This window comes from Mytilus galloprovincialis, chromosome 2 (assembly GCF_965363235.1).
Source record: "Mytilus galloprovincialis chromosome 2, xbMytGall1.hap1.1, whole genome shotgun sequence".
NCBI classification, from domain to species: Eukaryota; Metazoa; Mollusca; class Bivalvia; order Mytilida; family Mytilidae; genus Mytilus; species Mytilus galloprovincialis.
The window spans coordinates 112,148,635-112,170,242 of NC_134839.1; the positions used below are offsets into that span (position 1 = coordinate 112,148,635).

The 21,608-nt window shown below is 30.6% G+C and overlaps 1 protein-coding gene across 1 annotated transcript; it reads left to right on the forward strand.

The window, feature by feature from the left end:
• The first annotated feature begins 7 nt into the window (after positions 1 to 7).
• LOC143065401 (ADP-ribosylation factor-like protein 5B) lies at positions 8 to 21,262 on the forward strand. Its single transcript, XM_076238952.1, has 6 exons — positions 8 to 147; positions 2,567 to 2,627; positions 4,069 to 4,216; positions 4,590 to 4,673; positions 14,965 to 15,116; positions 16,130 to 21,262. The coding sequence occupies exons 1-6, from the start codon at positions 102 to 104 to the stop codon at positions 16,176 to 16,178; spliced, it is 540 nt and encodes a 179-aa protein (XP_076095067.1). The 5' UTR covers positions 8 to 101; the 3' UTR covers positions 16,179 to 21,262.
• Positions 21,263 to 21,608: the final 346 nt, after the last annotated feature.

A 21,608-nucleotide genomic window follows, 5' to 3' on the forward strand; every position in this document is an offset into this window, starting at 1 on the left:
TTAGATGTATTTTAGCAAATGGAAAGTCACAGAGAAGAAGGGTGATTGATGTGATTCTTCCTTTTAGATAATTGTCCACAGAGTACTTAAATTTTCTGATTATGGGTTTACTATTTTCAAGGCTGTGGAGTTTATTTACCAACGAAGGTAGGTTTACAAATAGTATTCACGTTATATTTTTTCAGGACAATGTGGTTTTCACATTACAAAATGTATATATATCTTATGTTTAAACCTTTGGTTATGAGTTTTTGTTTTAACTCCTATTTTCTACCACCAAGGTCAAGAATTATGTAATAACTGGAAAACCAAAATTAGAAATTATAATTTCAATTCAGTTTCTTCTTCTTTCTTTTTTCAATACAGAGCCAGACTCTCCTTAGTGTATAATGACTCTTGCTCGTTTAATCATGAGGCCTTTCAGAGTTTCCTCCATCATTCTCAAATCCATCAGTAGCTACATTTGTATCTACAATATTTATAGGCACTGGCTACGGTTACATGTAAATGTAACAATAATAAAGATATTATTGTTACATTGGAGATTAATTGCCAGAATGCAAAGTTGGGTGAGGAACCGATTTATTACAAATGTTACAATAATTACTAAGGCTACGGTTACATTACGTTATTGTTACATGAAAAACAGCAATGTACGCTAGATTGATTAAACTTAAATCTTCTATAAGTATTTAACTGCACACCTACTCTTATTACTGTCATTATACTTTGGACCAATTTTGTTTATGGTGAAAAAAATAAAACTTGGGATGCGTTTTAAACGAAACTGAAACAATATCAAGACATACATTTCATACAGCTTTATAACTTGACGCCAAAATTGATAATTAAAAGCAAAGTTTGCTAACTGTAACTAAAATACTAAGAAATTCTGTATGTACACGTATCCGTGGAGGACGTAATTTCGTTCATCAAAAATGTGTCGGACTTTGAAAACAACTTACTGGATTTGTAGAAATTGTCATTGGCAATAAAAAATTACAGTAAATAAATTGTATGTTATAAATGTACATGATGTATGTAATAAATGTCCTCAACTTTTATTATTTAAATTAGTACATATTACTAGTCCCATCGTACATTGCTTTTTTTCATGTACATGTAACAATAACGCAATGTAACCGTAGCCTCAATAATTATTGTTACATTCGTAATTAAACAGGTCCTTACCCAACCATGCATTCCGGCATTTAGTCTCCAATGTAACAATAATATTTTTATTATTGTTACATTTCCATGTAACCGTAGCCAGTGCCATATTTATATATATACTTGTATCATATGTAATGTCATGAAAGCTCTTTATAGGGACCTTTAATTGGAAATAAAATATTCTTATTCTTATATAAATCAAAATTATGTACAAATGTACATGTATGTATGTACATGTATCTGGAATATATGGAGTTATAGATGAGTGGAGCTCCTGTCAATTCCTCAGATAAGATTGTTATGGCTGTCTAGTAAGGTGTTCCATTCCATAGTATTCCGTAGTTGAATAAGGAAAGAAGGGATCACCTGAACTTGGCGACCAAAATACTTGTATATATTAATGTACAAGTATTGTATACAAGTATTGTTCTAGTATTGTTCATATAAAATATAAATATAAATATGATTAATATACAAGTATTGTATACAAGTATATTGTCCTAGTATTGTTCATATAAAATTGAAGTAGAATGTTATTGTACTTGAAAAATGAAGATTTATTTTACAAATGTTTGATTTTAATCATGCAAAAGAAAGATTTCTTGGCACCATGAAGCCATTTAAGTGCAAAGCCACATTTTGTTTTTTTAACAATTATTTGATCATCTTTGATATTTTTTTGATAAATTTTGTTTACAAAGATGGTTTATATACAATAGTTCAAGAAAAATATAAAAATATTTTTGTAGAAATAAGCGTCTTTTATTCAAAGATAATAAAAAAAATGAATTGTGACTTTCTGTCCTACATTCATAAAATGATTGTACAATGTAAGGTGTACGTTTTTGTCTTGCATATATCTTCTGACCTTGACCTCATTTTCATAATTCATTGGACATTGTTAAGTTTTTGTGTTTTGAAATACATGTATATTCAATAATTATAATCAAAAGGTCAACTATATATTGATATATGGAATGTGTGTTAGTTTACATGTCTGTCATGAAGGTACCATCTGACCTTGACCTCATTTTCATGATTCTTTATAAAGATGTTGAGTTTTTTTTTATAATTGTAGTAAAACCTTTTTCTTCTGATGTTCAACATAAAATCAATGTTCCGTAAAGCATGCAAGACATTTCAGCATGTGCACTTCATTTTAAAATATATTGATGCCACAGATTTCATCATAAACAAAATAAATGCTAGGCAGTAATCATGGTACTGGTAATTTAAACCTGTACAATGTATACATGTACATCCATATGTATCTACATTGTACATGTACACTTATTTAGTTTGTGATTTGTACATGTACATGATGTACAGTATACGAAATATAATCCTGATTAAAATTGATATGAAAATTGCACTGTTTATCATTTCTTTTCAGAGCATAAAGTTATCATAGTTGGTTTAGATAATGCTGGAAAAACAACTATTTTATATCAGTTGTAAGTACAATTACACTTTCCATGTATGTCAATTAAATGTTAATCTATCAGAGGCGGAATAAGGCAGCAACCATTTGATTTTCTGGGGGGGGCTATGGTTTTTTTTCTGTGCAAACTTTTTTTTTCGCCTGCGGCGAAAAACAATCTATTTTTTTCGCTACAAGTCGAAAACAATTTTTTTCTTTCAATTTTAGCATTACATATAGTGGCAGCTGAGGGTGAAACAAACAAATTTTTTTTCTCAGAATCAAAAACAAATTATTTTTTTCTCCAAAAACTGGAAACAAACTTTTTTTTCCAAAAAAAACCATAGCCCCCCCCCCCAGAAAATCAAATGGTTGCTGCCTAAGGTGGTGGGCCCAGGCCATCCCCTTTTCTGGGAAAAAATTGGTTGATTATATAGGAAATCACTAAAGCATGACCATAGCGGACCCCCTCTTAGGCAGTCAGTGGGTCCCCACTTCTGAAAATTTCTGGATCTGCCCCTGTCTATCAATGTACATGTATGTCAAGTAAACCTTAATCATTGTTAATCTATTCCTTTGTTATGACACAGACTATATATTTGCTACTGTCATATTTTAGGTAGATACATGTAAATCATTTTAATTTATACTATTGTAAAGTGTATGAACATGTATGAGAATTTTTTTTTATAGAAGTGCTTCTGTTACCTTAATTGTGATACATTTGTAGTTCATTAAAATAAGAATCTAACACTTTCAATCACTAAACTGTATGTAATGATCACAGGCACTTGTCTCAGAATTTTTTTTCCCTATATACCTTAATATAACACTTGTTATATTAAGGTATGTAGGAAATTTTTTTTCTGAGACAAGTGCCACTGCTTGTGGTAATGATAAATATAGTCTCTAGCTTCAACTTTGATTTGACAGCCTGACTACTATATTATTGAAATGAACACCTGTGAGTTTACATGTCATGTACACAACATACATGTACACTATCACTGACATTTTTTTAAATCCAAGATCTAAGACTATTGAATTTGACCATTCAAGAATCCATATCATTATAGTAAATTTTCAGACATGCCACAATAAAAGAGATTGTACCAAATTATGAATATGATATAAATTATATATATTACGAAATAAGGGAATGACATAAAGCATTTAGCAATGTAAGATTTTCTCTGTTGGTTCATTGTGATTTGAAGGGTGCTATAATTTAGTCAAATATAAAATAAAAATTTTAAGCTTAATAATATTGTATACATGTATAAACTTCGCTAGTCTATTGTTGAAAGAAAGTAAATACGTTAACCTTTAGGTATGACCATGTCTTTTGGTGTGGTTGCATTGTCATCTTTTTTATGCTAATCACTATCTCCTTTTGTTCTTAATATTGTTTGACAGTATATTAAAACCTACATATAGTTGTGTACATTGTACATGTATTACTATTTTTGTTTTAGTTTAATGAATGAGGTTGTGCACACATCACCTACAATAGGAAGTAATGTTGAGGAGGTTGTGTGGAAAAATATTCACTTTTTAATGTGGGATATTGGTGGTCAAGAAAACCTGCGTACCTCATGGAATTCTTACTACAGTAATGTTCAGGTAGGTCAACAATATAATGGATAGGTGTACATGGTGTATAGATGTTAATATACATATAAATAATGAAAAGATGTATTATTACATTTATTATGTATCACAATAAGCATTAATGTGCTTCCTTTTTTTAACAACAGATAAAATTGTATTGTCATTACATATGTCTTACTTTTTCACAAAAATAAAAATGTGATTTGGATAAGCTAAAATAACAATGTTTGCTTGGCAAAAAAAGTGATGAAAAAGAAATATGCTTGGTTGTTCCAGATATGGAAGCATGATTTGAATTATTGTTAATCTAAGAAACTGAAAAAAAAATCAAATTAAAAGTATGGTTGTTAATATCTGAAGAATTGTTTTATTTTGTTAATTTCAGTATGTGATCATGGTTATTGATAGTACTGACAGAGAGAGATTATCTATTACCAAAGAAGAACTGTATAAAATGTTAAATAATGAGGTAAGGGTTATAGATGTTATAATAGTTGTTAAATCAAGCGGTTACTTCTTCCCTGCCCTGGTAACAAAAGAAAAACCTTTGAAATTGACTACTTTTGATAACTTATGTTCTTTGTACTGAAGGAGGTTTCTAACATATGTACCTTAAGTTAACATAAGAAACTTTGGTAGAAGATGGTATTCTGCTTTTTCTGCTGTCATATTTATTTGACTGCTCATCTTCCTCATCTCTGTCACTCTCTGCTGGTGCTTTGGTGTGTTCAGATGGTTCTAGTCATCACTTGATGTTTCAACCCTGTACCCTGTACCATAACATCCTCTGGTTGATGGGTCAGTAGAGTTGGCCAAAGTTCTACTCAGCAGCACTAGGCTTACAGCTCAGATCATCTCGGCGATGCAATAACCAGCAAGAATAGATGAACATTCTGCTGCTTCCCGTAGTTGTCTGTCTGCTGTATTCATTGCCTGTAGCGTCCTCCATACTGACTGTGCAGGAAATCCTCTGCAGCCTACTTCTACTGCAAACAGAAGTGCTTTCCAACCTCTCTCTGGTCCGAGACCACAATTATATCGTAGTGCATTTCTTTTAGAACATAAATGAAAATTAAAAAAATCCCACCCGCGCTTTCTCAAAGAAACTTTTGGGACAAATTATATCAAAATTAAAGAAAACTTCATTGTCTCTAACTCAAAATATTGACAATTTTATCTTTAGGGCGTCTTGAAATCTTTTGACAGCTTCCGAAGTGCTATTTTTCAACCTTTTTCACCTGGACCAAATCACTGCTTTCCTTTAAAATTCTGGACCCAAATTTTTTTACAGTGTAATTTCACCCCCCTACTTGCAATTTGAGGCATTAAACATGGAGAAATAAATTTGAAAGCGGTATAAAAATGAATGGCAAGTACATGTAACCCACTGTCAACACTAGGGACTATATTTGTGAACAACGAAAATCAAGGGACGACAATTGTGGTCTCGGACCTAACACATGTTGTCATCAGCTTTTTTATGCCCCATTTATGGACATTATGTTTTCTGGTCTGTGCATCCGTTTGTTCGTTCATTTGTGTGCTTTTCGTCTTTCCAGCTTCAGGTTCAAGTTTTTGGTCATGGTAGTTTTTAATGAAGTTGAAGTCCAATCAACTTGAAACTCAGTAAACATGATTCAATAACCTTTGAACCCTTCTACCAATGTAGGTAAAATTTGAATATGTTGGTACTGATGACAAAATAGAGGCCCATTTCACTATCAACTGTTTCCACACTTCTGTTCAGGAGTTATTATCCTTGATCTATTGGAAAATGGCACTTTAAAAAATGTTATGTTATTTCCAGGCAATCAATTATGACAAACTAGAGTAACTAGATCAAAGCTTTTACAGTGCTTATCCAGTGACCTTTGGGGTATCACAATAGCAATGGCTCAAACAGTTAACCAAATTGCAGTTAGATTTCTTCTCCAACTAACTGATCAATTGGTAAAATATTTTAGCAGATTGCTCAAGTGAAATGTTGTTAGTATGAAGTGAGTGCTGTAAAATCAAAAGTAATACTTACCATCCAGATCCAGTTAGTTGATATCTTTGTCATTTGTTTCAAACACAAAAATGACTTACTATAATATGAGTCACTGAATAAGAAGGTCTAATTTTGACATGGAAACTTCTATCATAAATAGATTTTATAAATAAATAGTTTTGTAGATGTATATTTTATAGCTTTGTCTTCTAAAACAAAGTTATTGTGTAATTATGATTCGTATAATATTTTCTATACAAATTACTGATCTGCTGGCATTAAAGGGAAATAATTTTTATTGAGTTATTGTACACTAAAAAATTAATCAATGATACCTGGCTTCTGATTTTTACAATTTCATTGTTTCTTTTCAAAACAGAGGATAAAAGTTTTATAATCATAAAAGTAATGTTACAAACAAATTAAATGAGGCAAGTTGATATTTGTCAGACAAAAATTGTGACAACATTTTGCTGATTTTCAGTAATGTAAATTATTTCCCTTTAATGGTAGCAGATAAGTAATTGCTTTAGAAAAAAAAATCCAAATTACAATTATGCACTAACTTGTTGTTGGAAAACGGAGCTATTAATTATAGACTTACAAAACAATGTTTTCAACTATTTATTTATAAAATCTATTTATGATAGAAGTTTCCATGTCAAAATTAGACCTTCTTATTCAGTGACTCATATTATAGTAAGTCATTTTTGTGTTTGAAACAAATGACAAAGATATCAACTAACTGGATCTGGATGGTAAGTATTACTTTTGATTTTACAGCACTCACTTCATACTAACAACATTTCACTTGAGCAATCTGCTAAAATATTTTACCAATTGATCAGTTAGTTGGAGAAGAAATCTAACTGCAATTTGGTTAACTGTTTGAGCCATTGCTATTGTGATACCCCAAAGGTCACTGGATAAGCACAGTAAAATTTTCATATTTTAATTTGTTAATGATGAAAAAAGTGGAAGTCACTTTGGATATTGATGATTTTAACTCTCATGGTTCTAGCTGGATTGAAACTAACGCTCTTAAAATTTTTGTGACACAATGATGGTCAATTTTGATGTTAACAGTTTTCAATTGTTTACGACCGCAAAAAGTCGTATATTGGTATGACGTTGGCGTCGTCCAAAGACACATTGGTTTTCCCACTTTAACTTTAGTATAAGTAAATAGAAATCTATGAAATTTAAATACAAGGTTTATGACCACAAAAGGAAGGTTGGGATTGATTTTGGGAGTTTTGGTCCCAACAGTTTAGGAATTAGGGGCCCAAATTAAACTTTGTTTGATTTCATCAAAAATTGAATAATTGGGGTTCTTTGATATGCCGAATCTAACAAAAATTGAATTCTTGGGGTTCTTTGGTATGCTGAATCTAAACATGTACTTAGATTTTTGATTATGGGCCCAGTTTTCAAGGTAATTCAAATCGGGGTCCAAAATTTAAAACTTTTTTGGATTTTAACCAAAATTGAATTATTGGGGTTCTTTGATATGCTGAATCTAAACATGTACTTAGATTTTTGATTATGGGCCCAGTGTTCAAATTGGTCCAAATCGGGGTCCAAAATTAAACTTTGTTTGATTTCAACAAAAATTGAATTCTTGGGGTTCTTTGATATGCTGAATCTAACCATGTATGTAGATTTTGGATATTGGACCATAATAGGTAAATGTCCAATTTAAAAATTTTAAGTTTTCAGTTTAAGTTCTTTGACCACATTCATTTTGTGTCAGAAACCTATTTTGTGTCAACTATTTAATCACAATCCAAATTCAGAGCTGTATCAAGCTTGAATGTGTGTCCATACTTGCCCCAACTGTTCAGGGTTCAAACTCTGCGGTCGTATAAAGCTGCGCCCTGTGGAGCATCTGGTTTCTGTTCTGGAGTTATGGTCCTTTATAATAAAGATGTAAGAAGGTATAGAATGTGGCTGCTGGCAGGTAAAGAAAAGTCTGAAAGCACCTTTCAATAAATAAGTACAGAAAACCCAGTTATTATGAAGTATGTCAATTTGACATACTGTAAATTCAGAAATTAATGCGAGGTTTTTATTATTGCGAAAAATGCGACTGAGTTGTAAACGCAATAATTTAAACTCGCATTTTGAAATATTTTATATGAATTTAACAGGATTTTTCTGAAAATCATAAAAATTAAAATCGCATTTAAGTCTAAAATGAAAATATCGCAATAATAAATGCACGCAATTTCTGAATTTACAGTATATTCTTCCTTGATTTATTTTTGGATGACAGAAACTTCCCATTAATGATAGAAAGTTAATACATTCTACTTTTGGCATATGATTGATTCTTTTTAGCCATTTAAAAACATAGTGTATGTATTTTGTAAGTCTGCAGATCCTCTCAATCCTTCCAATAAAAATTATCAATAATATAAAAAAAAAAGATCAATTAATATATTTACTACCTAATAACTATAAATAATGAGCAGCGTAAGTAGTTTCTCTTACTATATTTATTAAATGTAATATAATTGAGGTTATATCTCAGACAAAGTTACATAACAATATTATATAAATATGGTTCACCTAGGACCTACATAGTAAGATATGTATATCCTAGGGTGTAAAATGTACATTCATGTATAATAATAATAACTTTCATGACCTCATTTATATCTATCCATCATTATATGGTGTGATCTTTACAGTAGATATAGGTCAATCGACCTTGACTAATCATGATTGATATCTGCTTCCTCACAATGTTTCCTCATCTATTTCAATCATTCTAAATATTTTAATTGCTTCAGGAAAAATGTTGAGCAACTTTAAAACAAATTTGTCATTTTACTAATTTTAAATGTAATACGATTTATACATCCTGAATTTGATTCATATAATCAATAAACTTTCATGTTCCCTTATGACATTTACTTTAACCTTGTTAACATTGTAATACAACATTTTCAACCTTTACAAGTATAAAACATGTTAAACATGTCCAACAATGAAAGCAGTCGTTTAACATGACTGTACATATATGTACATGTAGGTGAAGTCAGATTGTTTTCACAGTTGTAAACACTTTAAAATACCAATTGCACAATTGATTGTAGATTAAATACTACAATACCTTTGCTAAAAGTTTTTAAAATTTTGAACAGAAATATTTAAGCAATTAAGCACTAACAAATGAAAAGGATTCTGTAACTTTAAGATGTAGTGTTAAAATATTGCAGACCCCGACAGTGTGGCCCATGAAATGATGTAAACTGTATATAGTTTCACATAGGGAGCAGTTACCATGGGGAAAATCTTCTCAACCAGAATGTCCTGTTATTTTCTTGTTATTTATAATTATTATAGTGTAAAATTTAAATAAGCCTTTATCATTTTGGTTCATCAAATACACTTTTTTTAAATTTGCCTTTCTAGGGGACTTTCAAACCCAAATTATGAAAGGAAAGATGCATAAACACCTTAATATGTCATTATATGGTACTGATTTTTAGTGGAAGAAGACGTCAAGTCTTCTGAAGACTTAAGGGGCTGACCATTGGCATTGAGTCTCCGTATGCCGCATTCATTTCGTGTATTACAATTTCAAAACAACTTAGATTCTTGACACCGATTTTTACACATGATTAGGCATCTGAATCATTTAATTTGTAAATTATGATTGTAAAACAATCACTATCGTAAATATGACCCTTTTATTTATGTAAATTATTAGATTTCATCTCATCCACATGAACGTTATTTTGTTTACTTGTAACAGGATGTTTTAACTGTAGATATTTGTATGACGCATGCGTGAATTTGGTATCGGGACAACTCGCCCTATTTACAAGTTCGCCCTTGAAGTTACGAATTTGCAATCCTGCAGACAAGAAGATTTTGTTTTTATATAAATAAAAAGGATATATAAAGTGTTGTCTTTATTCATGGTTTTCCTTTGTCATGTGAATTAGATGCCCTTCGTAACATACATGTGAACCTCCCGTTTAGGAGAAAAAACTCCCGTGTATGAAATTTTTCAGACCCCATATTTGATCATTTCTTACTACTGTACGGGTGTAATTGACACCTGTGTTAAATTTTACCTGAACATCAAAGAAGATGTATAATTATATGGCTTCACTTGACAGCTTGGGTGTCAAACATACTGGTAATCAACGATGTTTACCTCCGGCTAACTGCCGTTGTGTTATCAAAATGATGTGTATTGGGAATATTGAAATACTTTTTTGTTACTTCCCTTTGTTTTATCCTGTTTTCAGTTATTTTGCTTTTAAAAATGTAAATAGTTAAAAGACTATAAATGATTAATATTTTAATCAAATAATCATAAAAGGATGTTGATTAAATGAATTTAAATGATTTTGGACAAATAAAAAAATTAAAATTTATAAATTATTTTAGCAATCTAGACCTCCTTTCAAGGATTAAATTTTGTTTACAACAGAATGTTTTTTTTTAATAAATTTACGATGTTGCAAATACACATGTGGAGCTTAATTCTTTCTTATTTGTCTATACATTTACAAATGATAAGGAGATGAAGACATGAACAAAAATATATACAGATAAGATATATAAATATAATGATTCATTTGCTAGCAGTGAACAATCATTTGTTAAAAACAAAACAAAACAAAACAAGAAACAGATTCTTCTTATTATTTTATTTTATTCAAATAGAGAGGCAATAATGGAACTATAAACATTACAATTTGATGGAAATTTGAAGAAAAAACACAATTTCTACATCATTTGGTTACATTTATGACAAAATTTATGTCAATAAAAAAACATGATGTTTTGACCATTCAGTACTTAACCCTTTCCTCCATAATGACACTTTTTGACGCCACCCCCTTTACTCCATAATGACGCCTTTTGACGCCTGTGTAGTACCTCAGTTGAAACACTTTGACTTCAAAGTGTCTGCAGTAGACTCAATAAAATTTGTATCCAATATGAAAAGGAATATCATAGGAATATTCTACTTAAATTTATTTAATGAAATATTTGTTTTTTGCAATGCATTTTAATACTTTAAAGCCTATTTTCAGCATTTTATTGAAAAATTCTATTTTGTGTTCATTTTTGGAAAGATTAGAACTTGTTCTAAATCTTTACTTAGGCACCACCCTCCCTAACAACAGGACAGGTTAGCTACTGTTACTAAATGTATTCACACTAAAATATAGTTCCCTATAGTTCTCATGTATGTGCACATAATACACAAATAAACTGAAAAAAACTGGGTATATTATTGGAGCAGTTCATTCAAGGATGTATGTCATTAATGTGTGTTGATGTGCAGGCTTTTTTAAAAATATTTTGATTAGGTAAGTGGGTATTGATTCAACTAGTATGATTGACAACTGTCATTATCACTAAACAATCAGAGACAAGGTGGACTTTTAATTACAATGCCCCACCTCCTAAACTGCCAATCAAATTGGCCACATTACCTATCTACATCAGTCTTACATAATTGTACAGACCACTCCAATATGCATCTAATTCTTAATACACAAGTATTTGACCTCATAATTGATTACACAAATGTGTGTATTATTTGTTTGATATTTATAAGGATGATAGATTTATTTATTGCCAATTACTTTTGATCTACATTACATAAAGTAATTCTGTAAATTATATCTGAAAGATAAATGACTAATGAATTAGCAAGATTTATAAAAAATGAAATATGAATATAAATATGAATATATAAAAGGTATTCAAGTATGGCCTATAATTTACTTGATAAATTTCCAATAATCATCTGTAATTAATCGACAATTTAGATTAGTTCACTTTTTTATCAGGAATTGGCTTGAAACAGTTTTAAAATTTATAAACTTCTAATTTAAAAAAAACATTGTTTATTAGTTTATTTCCCATCAATCATTATGTCTATTTTTGTCATTTGAATTTTTATTAGAAGTAAATATATATTTTTGCAATCAAGAAAGAATCCACATTTCAATAACATTAGTTTTTTAATTAGTTTACGTTGAAAAATAAAATTGAAAATGCCCTGTGTTGAAAAATACATTAAAATTTGATCAAAAGGTACTCTAAAACCTTTTAATTTTCATTGCCATATAACCTCTGTTTCAACTTACAAAATACCCCAAAACAACATTTTTAGATTATTTTTGTTGGCACTTTAACGCTTTTAGCTGTTGGTCTAAATTTATGTCTTACAAGGATATTTGGTAACATTTACTAGAAGAATTTTTGCATTTTTTTGTTTTTTTGAAACATGTTCAGAACCGGCAACATAATTTCGATTAGATATAAACTGCAGTTTAAATAAAATTGTGCAAATTTAGAGACCCATATTATTTAATTTGAGCTAATTTTATCCTCATACTGGAAAAGCAAGTTTCCTTCTAAAGACCTGCTGTAAATGCAATTTTCAGCAATAGTGCTTTATAAATGTTCATTTTTCCCCACCATACTTTAATATGAAATAATTCAAACTACTGTTCTAATCTTTCCATGAGTGATATCCATCACTTTGATTTACAGTTGGTTGTGATGATCTTCCAGTTAGGTTACCCTCATTTGGAGTGTTGTTCCCAACCTGTTAAAGGTCCATCTTTGTGCATAATTCAAAATTGGAAATTTCAACAAGCATCTAATATTCTTAATCTGGAAAATAAACCCTGGTCTGCTAGCTTCATGTATATTTTTTCTACCGATTTAATATATAACTAGAATCATGCAAACAGACTTAAGGAAAAGGCATGTAAGTTCATCATACAAATATGACACTTTTTCTAGACAATCCAGATCTTGCAAAATACGTCGCTAAAAATTGTAACCTTTAAAATTGTTGTGCAGTAAAAACCCATATGGGAACTTTCAAAAGTTGGCAGGTATGTAACAAGTCTTACTATTTTTATGCTCCATTTATGGGCAATATGTTTTCTAGTCTGTCCGTCCGTCCTGCTTCTGGTTATAAAGTTTATGGTCGAGGTAGTTTTTGATGAAGTTGAAATTCAATCAACTTGAAACTTAGTACACATGTGTTCCTCTTGATATGATCTTCTTAATTACTGCCAAATTAAAGATTTTACCTAATTTTCATAGTCAACTGAACATAGAAAATGATTGTACGGATGGGAAATCCATGTACTTATGACCTTTTCTTGTTTGAAGAAAAAAAATACATTTTAACGATAATGGAACAAAGCAGCCTGGGTAAGTGGGGCTGCTTTTATGGTAATTCAAGTTAACTTTTATTCACCTTCTTCCACTTCAGAGCTATCAGCTCTTTGATTTGTTTTAAACATATCAAGATTATATCGTTTCCAGGGCCGGATTAAGCCATTCTTTAAAGTGGGGTTCCCAATCCAGGAGAAAGGGGGGTTCCAACTATATCTCCCCATTCAAATGCATTGATTGTCCCCAAAATAGGGGGGGAGGTAAGGGGTTGCAACCCCAGAACCCACTGGATCTGCCAACAGTTTTCATTCATTAAGATTTATTTATATGCCTCACTCACAGCTATGCATGATAATATACCAAGAGCAGGTTGTCTGAGTGTGAAACAGATGTCAATATGTCAAATAATGTAGATCAAAAATATAAATCAATAATTTGGGTAACATTTATATTATACAAACTGTTGCTGCTTTACCTAACAGTAGTTTAGGTCTTACATTTATATAAAGTCCTTACTCAGCTGTAAATAATGTGAACATTCATAGGTAATATTATATATACTGGTTTAATCTTTAGCTTTGTGTGTCCAGTTTATCCCTTTGGTCCACATGTTGCTACATTGTCCTAATTACATAAGTGACCACTATAATGTGTCTACTTATTGACATACTGTACAGGTGAGAGGATCATTATGTGATGTATTACATAGGTTATAATGAGGAACTACAAAGATTATAATGATGTATCACATAGATTATATTGCCACATTACATAGATCATAATGATGGCCTGAACAAAAAATGAGGTGATAATTTTTAAAATACATGTAGATTACTCAGAATTCTTTATCTGACAAATAGCAAATATATATTTTGTTAGCACACAATTGAATTTAACCTTTTGGTATGATCTAGTGATTTATTGATTATTTAAGAGAAGGGACTACAGGGTCAATACAGCTGTTAGTAGACTATCAGTACAACCTGTCAAATAGCCAATACTTTCTGTGGTGGTTTGATTCATTTTGTCTATTAATTTGAAGTTTATGACATGAATTATATAACTGTAATTAAACTAATGATGTAACTGAAGTTAAAGTCATCCTTTCATAAATTTTATTACCCCATATGATAACATTTGTTTGTTGGTTGACCATTATGAAATATCTGTTTCACAAATGAGGAAGGATGATTTCCAAAATTTGTCATAACCAAAATCCTGTCCTCTTCCTCTATTGTGACCTACCAAATTAGACTGATCTCTAGGTTTATACTTACATGAGCAACATGACAGGTGATACATCTTGATTAGGATCTGCCTACACTTCAGGGGCACCTGAGATCACCCCTGGGTTTTGGTTGAGCTTCTGTTGCTCACTCTTATATTTTCTTTGTTATGTTTTGTTGGTATAAGTTCGTTTTTGACTATCCCTTTTGTATTTTCTGCCTCTCTTTCCCAAGGCAATAAAACTTTTGCCATTGGAATTAGTATCATAATTCTTACTGTTTATCAGTATTTTATTCTATATATCAGTAATTCTTATTGGAGTTTAAATGACAGGAAATACTAAAAGAATAATGTTTTTTTTATTTTTCAGGACTTAAGAAAATCTGCAGTATTAGTTTATGCTAATAAACAAGATATCAAAGGTTCCATGTCTTCAGCAGAAATATCTCAGCATCTCAACTTAACATCAATCAAAGATCATCCCTGGCATATACAGGCTTGTTGTGCTCTCACAGGGGAAGGGTAAGATCAGTTATGTGTGTGTGTTATATATTGTCAATATCAGTTCTATGGTCATCCCTGGCATATACAAGCTTGTTGTGCTCTCACAGGGGAAGGGTAAGATCAGTTATGTGTGTGTGTTATATATTGTCAATATCAGTTCAAAGATCATCCCTGGCATATACAAGCTTGCTTTGCTCTCACAGGGGAAGGGTAAGATCAGTTATGTCTGTGTGTTATATATTGTCAATATCAGTTCAAAGATCATCCCTGGCATATACAAGCTTGCTTTGCTCTCACAGGGGAAGGGTAAGATCAGTTATATGTGGATTATATATACCGGTAGTGTCAAATCAGCTGACATTTCAATCAAAGATCATCCCTGGCATATACAGGCTTGTTGTGCTCTTTAAGGGGAAGGGTAAGATCAGTTATATATATTATAAATGTATATATTGTTAATATCAGCTGCAAATTATTTATGTCTCTTGGACTATATATATGTAAGGATGTTAAGCCTTAAGATGACCTAACAATTTTCCTATATGCTGTGCCAAGTGTAACTTGTATGAAGAAAACAAGTTTTGGGTTGTATGCACAAGTACTCCCATAGCATACATACAATTTTTGAAACTGCAAAGCCTGGTAAAGTTTTTTTGTAAGACTAATATTCATATAAAATAGTTTATATTGTTGTCTGGTCTATGGTCGGCTTGTTGTCTCTTTGACACATTCCCCATTTCCATTCTCAATTTTAAGTTGTAATGAAAATATATTTATTCACTTGCTTGACCATCCAAAAACAAAATTAATATATGTGTTATACTTAGGCTCAAGTCTCCTTTAAAATAGAAATATGGCCTTGTGATGCTTTACTATATGTTTAAAAATAGAGATAAAACATCTGTCTTTTCAATAGCAATACATATAAGCTTAAAATTCTAAAATGTGCTAGTTAACAATTGTTAATTTATGACTTTTACTAACCAAAGGACATGTTTATTGAAATATGTGATTTTTTTCTCCATTTTCAGATTATACCAAGGATTGGAATGGATAACAAATCAACTCAAAAGACGGTGATAGTTGTATACTTTAGTACTTATATATAAGCCAAAATACAATATGTCATTAAGTATTCTGATTGCTCATATTAACATGTGAACATTTTCATCGACAAGGTCACCAAAGATGCATTATATTTTTTTCAAGGTCAACATAAACAAGTTGTGAATTAGCTATAATATATGTAAAACAGGAAAATATGAAAAACAGTATAACACAATGTGATAATAAGCTACAAAGTGGCACATAGCAGCCCTTTTCTCAGGAAATTTGAAAAGGGGTTGGGGGTTCGATACAATCTTACTCAACTTTAACAGTTAAAATTCAAAACAGAACATTGACTTTAAGAAAATTAGTAATCATTTTATATTGAAAATAGTTGACCAAATTGAGAAACACAAAAAAATCAATAACAATGGTGCAGTTCTTGAATTTGTTCACCTTTTAAAAGACATGTGAGTATCAGTGTTGTGATTATTATAACTCTGTCTAAGGGTAATTGATTTGTTTGAGTGAATGGGACATTTAAGTGCTTAAGTTGAATGATATTTTATTATTGTAAATACATAGTTGTAGTAAATTGTAAATATATATATATTTTTTATTGTCTGGTCATATTTTAATGTTAAACATTTAACTTTAAAAAACTACCAATTTAATAATTCCTGTCATTATCATTTTTCGACATTCAGTGGCACACATTACAGTGGAAAGTTAACTTAAACTGGTTAAAATTAATATCAAAATAGAAAAAAAAAATCATATTTTGAAAAATCTAGCAGTAATTAATATATTACCATGATTACTATATATGTTATTGATGCAGCTTTCATTTATGTACTTACTTATAACTAGATATTTCTCATCATTTTTGTTTACAAACAGATCCGTACCAGGTTATCAGCGAATATTCTCCATTCATACATGCATGTAAAATTTGTATAAAATAGATGATTTAAATTTAGTCTAATACATATATCAAGTATTGTGATACATTTTCTCAAACAATATAGACAGATGAATATTGACATTGTCTCAGGAATTGCTGTCAAATTGCATGTAAGGTTACTGTGTGTATTGAACTTGTTTCATAATATTCTTCATTATTTTCCATTTTATACTGTAAGAACATTTATTTTTGGGTGGAAACAGTTTGTTTTTCAGCCTGTTCTTTACAGTTAAGTCTTTACATGTAACTATACAATAGAACATAAATCTATTTATTTGTATTAAATTTCCAATGATTAACATAATTATACCAATAATAACTATTTTTATGAATGTTCTTTTTAATGGGTTAATTTCTCCATCTCAAGTTGCTCAACTTAGATGGTTGTCTGAGTCGTGTGTATAGAGATCTTAGATGGTGGATCATTGTCTGTTAGGCAATCGTACTACATCATGTTATTATCATGACAGTATACTGAAATAGCTATAAATAGATTATCTTTGGTCTATCAAATTGATAAAAAATTGAAGTATTGATGGTTCATCTCATTTTCAGAACCATAGATAATCTAGATTTATAAGGCCAGTATATAAAGAAACTGCTCACACAATTTGCTTTTCTGTACATTGCTTTAAAGCAGAAATAATCTCACTATTATCATGATTATAAGCATTATTTGTGTGATTGTGATTGAATTTTAGTCAAGAAGTGCTGCATTTTCTTATATATGTTAAGATACATGAACTATAAGCTGTATATTAGGTTATTCTTCATGGTTTTTACACATTCTCAATTAGTTAGCCTCTTCTGTTATATAAGGTATATACCAGGATTGTATAAATTAGTTGACTAATTTTAGAAAAAAACTTGTTTTAATTTTTTTTTTCAATTGTTTCAACTTCAAATATATATTTAATTTCCTGTACGATAAGATTGTGAACTTTTTAGAAAAAAACATTGATAATCACATAAACATGGACATTTACGATAAAATGTTGTGTATAGATTAGTGTTTGAAATTGATGTAGATTTGTAGAAAAGAAAAAAGAAGAAAATACTGTAGTGATTATACCTTTTGTTAGTTTGGGATAAAAAAAGATGAAAAAAAAGAAAGAATTTAATTTGACTGATTTTTAAGTTTGAATGTTTTATGTCATTTAATCACCATTGATGTTATAAGAATTACAATAATTAAACCACCAACATATATCAAAAATATGAACATATCTCTTGTCATTCTCATTGGAATAAATGAATGGAACGTGTGTGTGATATGTGAGTCATGATGTGTAGATGTATATGTAAGTGTGTGTGTGTGTGTGAGACATGGGACAATAATAAGCTAGTGGTTGTATATAGAAATAGGAATAAAAGGAAATGTATGAGTATGAATATTATTACTTTGAAATCAATGATATTTTAACAAAATATTCAGAAACATGTGTAGAAACAGGTTTTACGCCTCTTTTTTTTAAGACGAAGGTATGAAAAGACCCATTATTTGGCCCTGATATTGCAAAAATAGTTAACTTATTCAAGCCTTTCAAAAATATATAATATTATTGATAAATAAACAGGCTTATATAATCTGGACTGTCTAAAGTAGACATGTCTCTTTTGAAGTCACTGACATCATAAATGTGGTCAAAATTTCTTATTTCACTTAAGATGTGTGTTAATCCCTAATTATAAGTCAAAATATATATTAGAAACAGCTTTATTTTATTTGGTCGGGTTGTTGTCTCTTTGACACATTCCCCATTTCCATTCTCAATTTTATTATATGGAAATTTTTTACAAGCATTTACATCTTTGTAAAATACATTTTGCAGAAATTATATTTTTGGTAAAGATTTTTAACATAAGCAAAATAATAACAACTATATTTCAAAATGTGACTTTTTTGGCAGTTTTTGGTGATGCCATAAATGTAAGAAGTTTGAATCTCTAAAACCAATGTGTAAGACAACATTGAAAAATTTAATGACTGTTATAAGGACGGCCAAGTAATGTCTTATGAATATCTGAAGGATATCATTAGGTGGATTTTAATTTAATTTTAGGGTCCAAAAAAGTGAACTTATCATACCTTCTCCTTTACTGATACTTAGCAAAAAATGTTAGTTTTTTGTCGAGCCTGCAACTTTTGTTGCAGAAAGCTCGACATAGGGATAGTGATCCGGCGGCGGCGGCGGCTACGGCGGCGGCGTTAGCTAACTTCTTAAAAGGTTTATATTTTAGAAGGTGAAAGACCTGGATGCTTCATACTTTGTATATAGATGCCTCATGTTACGAAGTTTCCGTCAGTCACATGTCCAATGTCCTTGACCTCATTTTCATGGTTCAGTGACCACTTGAAAAAAAAGTTCAGCATTTTTGTAATGTTGAATTCTCTCTTATTATAAGTAATAGGGTAACTATATTTGGTATGTGCGTACCTTGCAAGGTCCTCATGCCCGTCAGACAGTTTTCACTTGACCTCGACCTCATTTCATGGATCAGTGAACAAGGTTAAGTTTTGGTGGTCAAGTCCATATCTCAGATACTATAAGCAATAAGGCTAGTATATTTGGTGTATGGAAGGACTGGAAGGTGTACATGTCCAACTGGCAGGTGTCATCTGACCTTGACCTCATTTTCATGGTTCAGTGGTTATAGTTAAGTTTTTGTGTTTTGGTCGGTTTTTCTCATACTTTATGCAATAGGTCTACTATATTTGTTGTATGGAATGATTGTAAGGTGTACATGTCAAGCGGGCAGATGTCATCTGAACTTGACCTCATTTTCATGGTTCAGTGGTCAAAGTTAAGTTTTTAAGTTTTGGTCTTTTTATCTAATATTATATGCCAAAGGTCAACTATATTTGGTGTATGGAAATATATTATGATCTATATGTCAGTCCCGCAGGTTTATTTGACCATGACCTCAATTGCACGGTTCATTGCACAGTGTTAAGTTTTTGTGTTTTGGTCTATTTTTCTTACTAAAACTATAAGTAATAGGTCAACTATATTTGTTGTATGGAAGCTTTGTTAGCTGTACATGTCTGCCTGGCATGGTTCATCTGACCTTGACCTTATTTTCATGGTTCATTGGTCTTTGTTTAGCTATCTTGGTTAATGTTAAGTTTATGTGACAGTTGTAATAAAGCTTTATACTTAGGACTATCAACATAATTTCAATGATTAGTAAAGAAGGTGAGACATTTCAGTGTGTGCACTCTTGTTTTTATTTGCATACTGATCTATTTTAGATCAGTTGCCTTGTCTAATTTTACAAAGCATTTTACAATCTATTTTTGTTTGCCTAGTCTACAATAGTAGCATTATGATTTGCTGTCTGTCATTCCATTTGTCCACCTAAGTTTAAGTATTTGTCTAATGTCAGTTTTCCATGATGTTGCAGTCATATCAACTTGAAAGTAAGTACAGATGTTCTTTAAGATGATAAGCTTTTTAAATATATGCCAAATTAGTGTTAAACCCATATTTCATGGTGCACTGGACAAGGCTGGACAATGCTACTTGAGAGTTCAGGGATGGTATAGACACACATTCCTGCTTTCAATAGGTTAGATATTTATAGTATTAAGTAGTTATATTTAGGACATGTAAATTTTTCTGTATTGTGTCTTGTTAGGTATTGTAAATCCCACATATTTGCATCGATCACAGTGCTATAAATAGTCAATTGAAACTAGTTTCTGAACCGCTTCCACATTTTACATTTTAACTTTTTTTTTAATTTACACTCACTTAATTAGAACAAGCATTCAACAATTTGTTATGTTGTTAACAGTTTTTGTACAGATTTTAGAACTTAAATGTTTATACTAGAACCTAGTGTAATCTGAAAAACAAATTTTAAGATCAATTATATTGTAAATAACAGAACAAACAACAGCAAGTGGGTTTTTTTCTCAATTCACAAATTGGATTTTTTTTTTATGAATATTCTTTTGATTTAATGTCAACAGAAGTCAGATTGAATCAAGTCAGACCAAAGAGTATATTTAATTCAGTAGCTATTTGTGGTTTTAGTTTGTCATAAAAATGTTTTATGTGTAACACTTGCATTCACATATTGTGTGGATGCTTGTATGAAATTCAGTGACTGTATTGTTATAATATTGAAAATAAAAATCAACTATTAATCCTACTTGTTGCCTGTATTTAAAAGATCACTTATTGTCTCTCAAACCTTTTCAATCTAAACACTTTGATTGTCTTTGTCTGTGTATCTATCATTTAAAAAGAGTATTGATAGAATGTATGGTACTCTCTTCTGTCAAAAGAAGATGAAATTCTATCAGATAAAATGTTTTCACTATGTTAAACCATAAGATATGTAAATGTTGTATGATTGACAATGAGACAACTATCAAACCAAATTCAAAATACCTGGATTTTTGAGTAGTACTATGTTTTCTGCCAATTCATCTGCTATCAATAAACAGGTTAGTTTTACGGTTTGAACCATGAATTTGTATCAAACCCCTG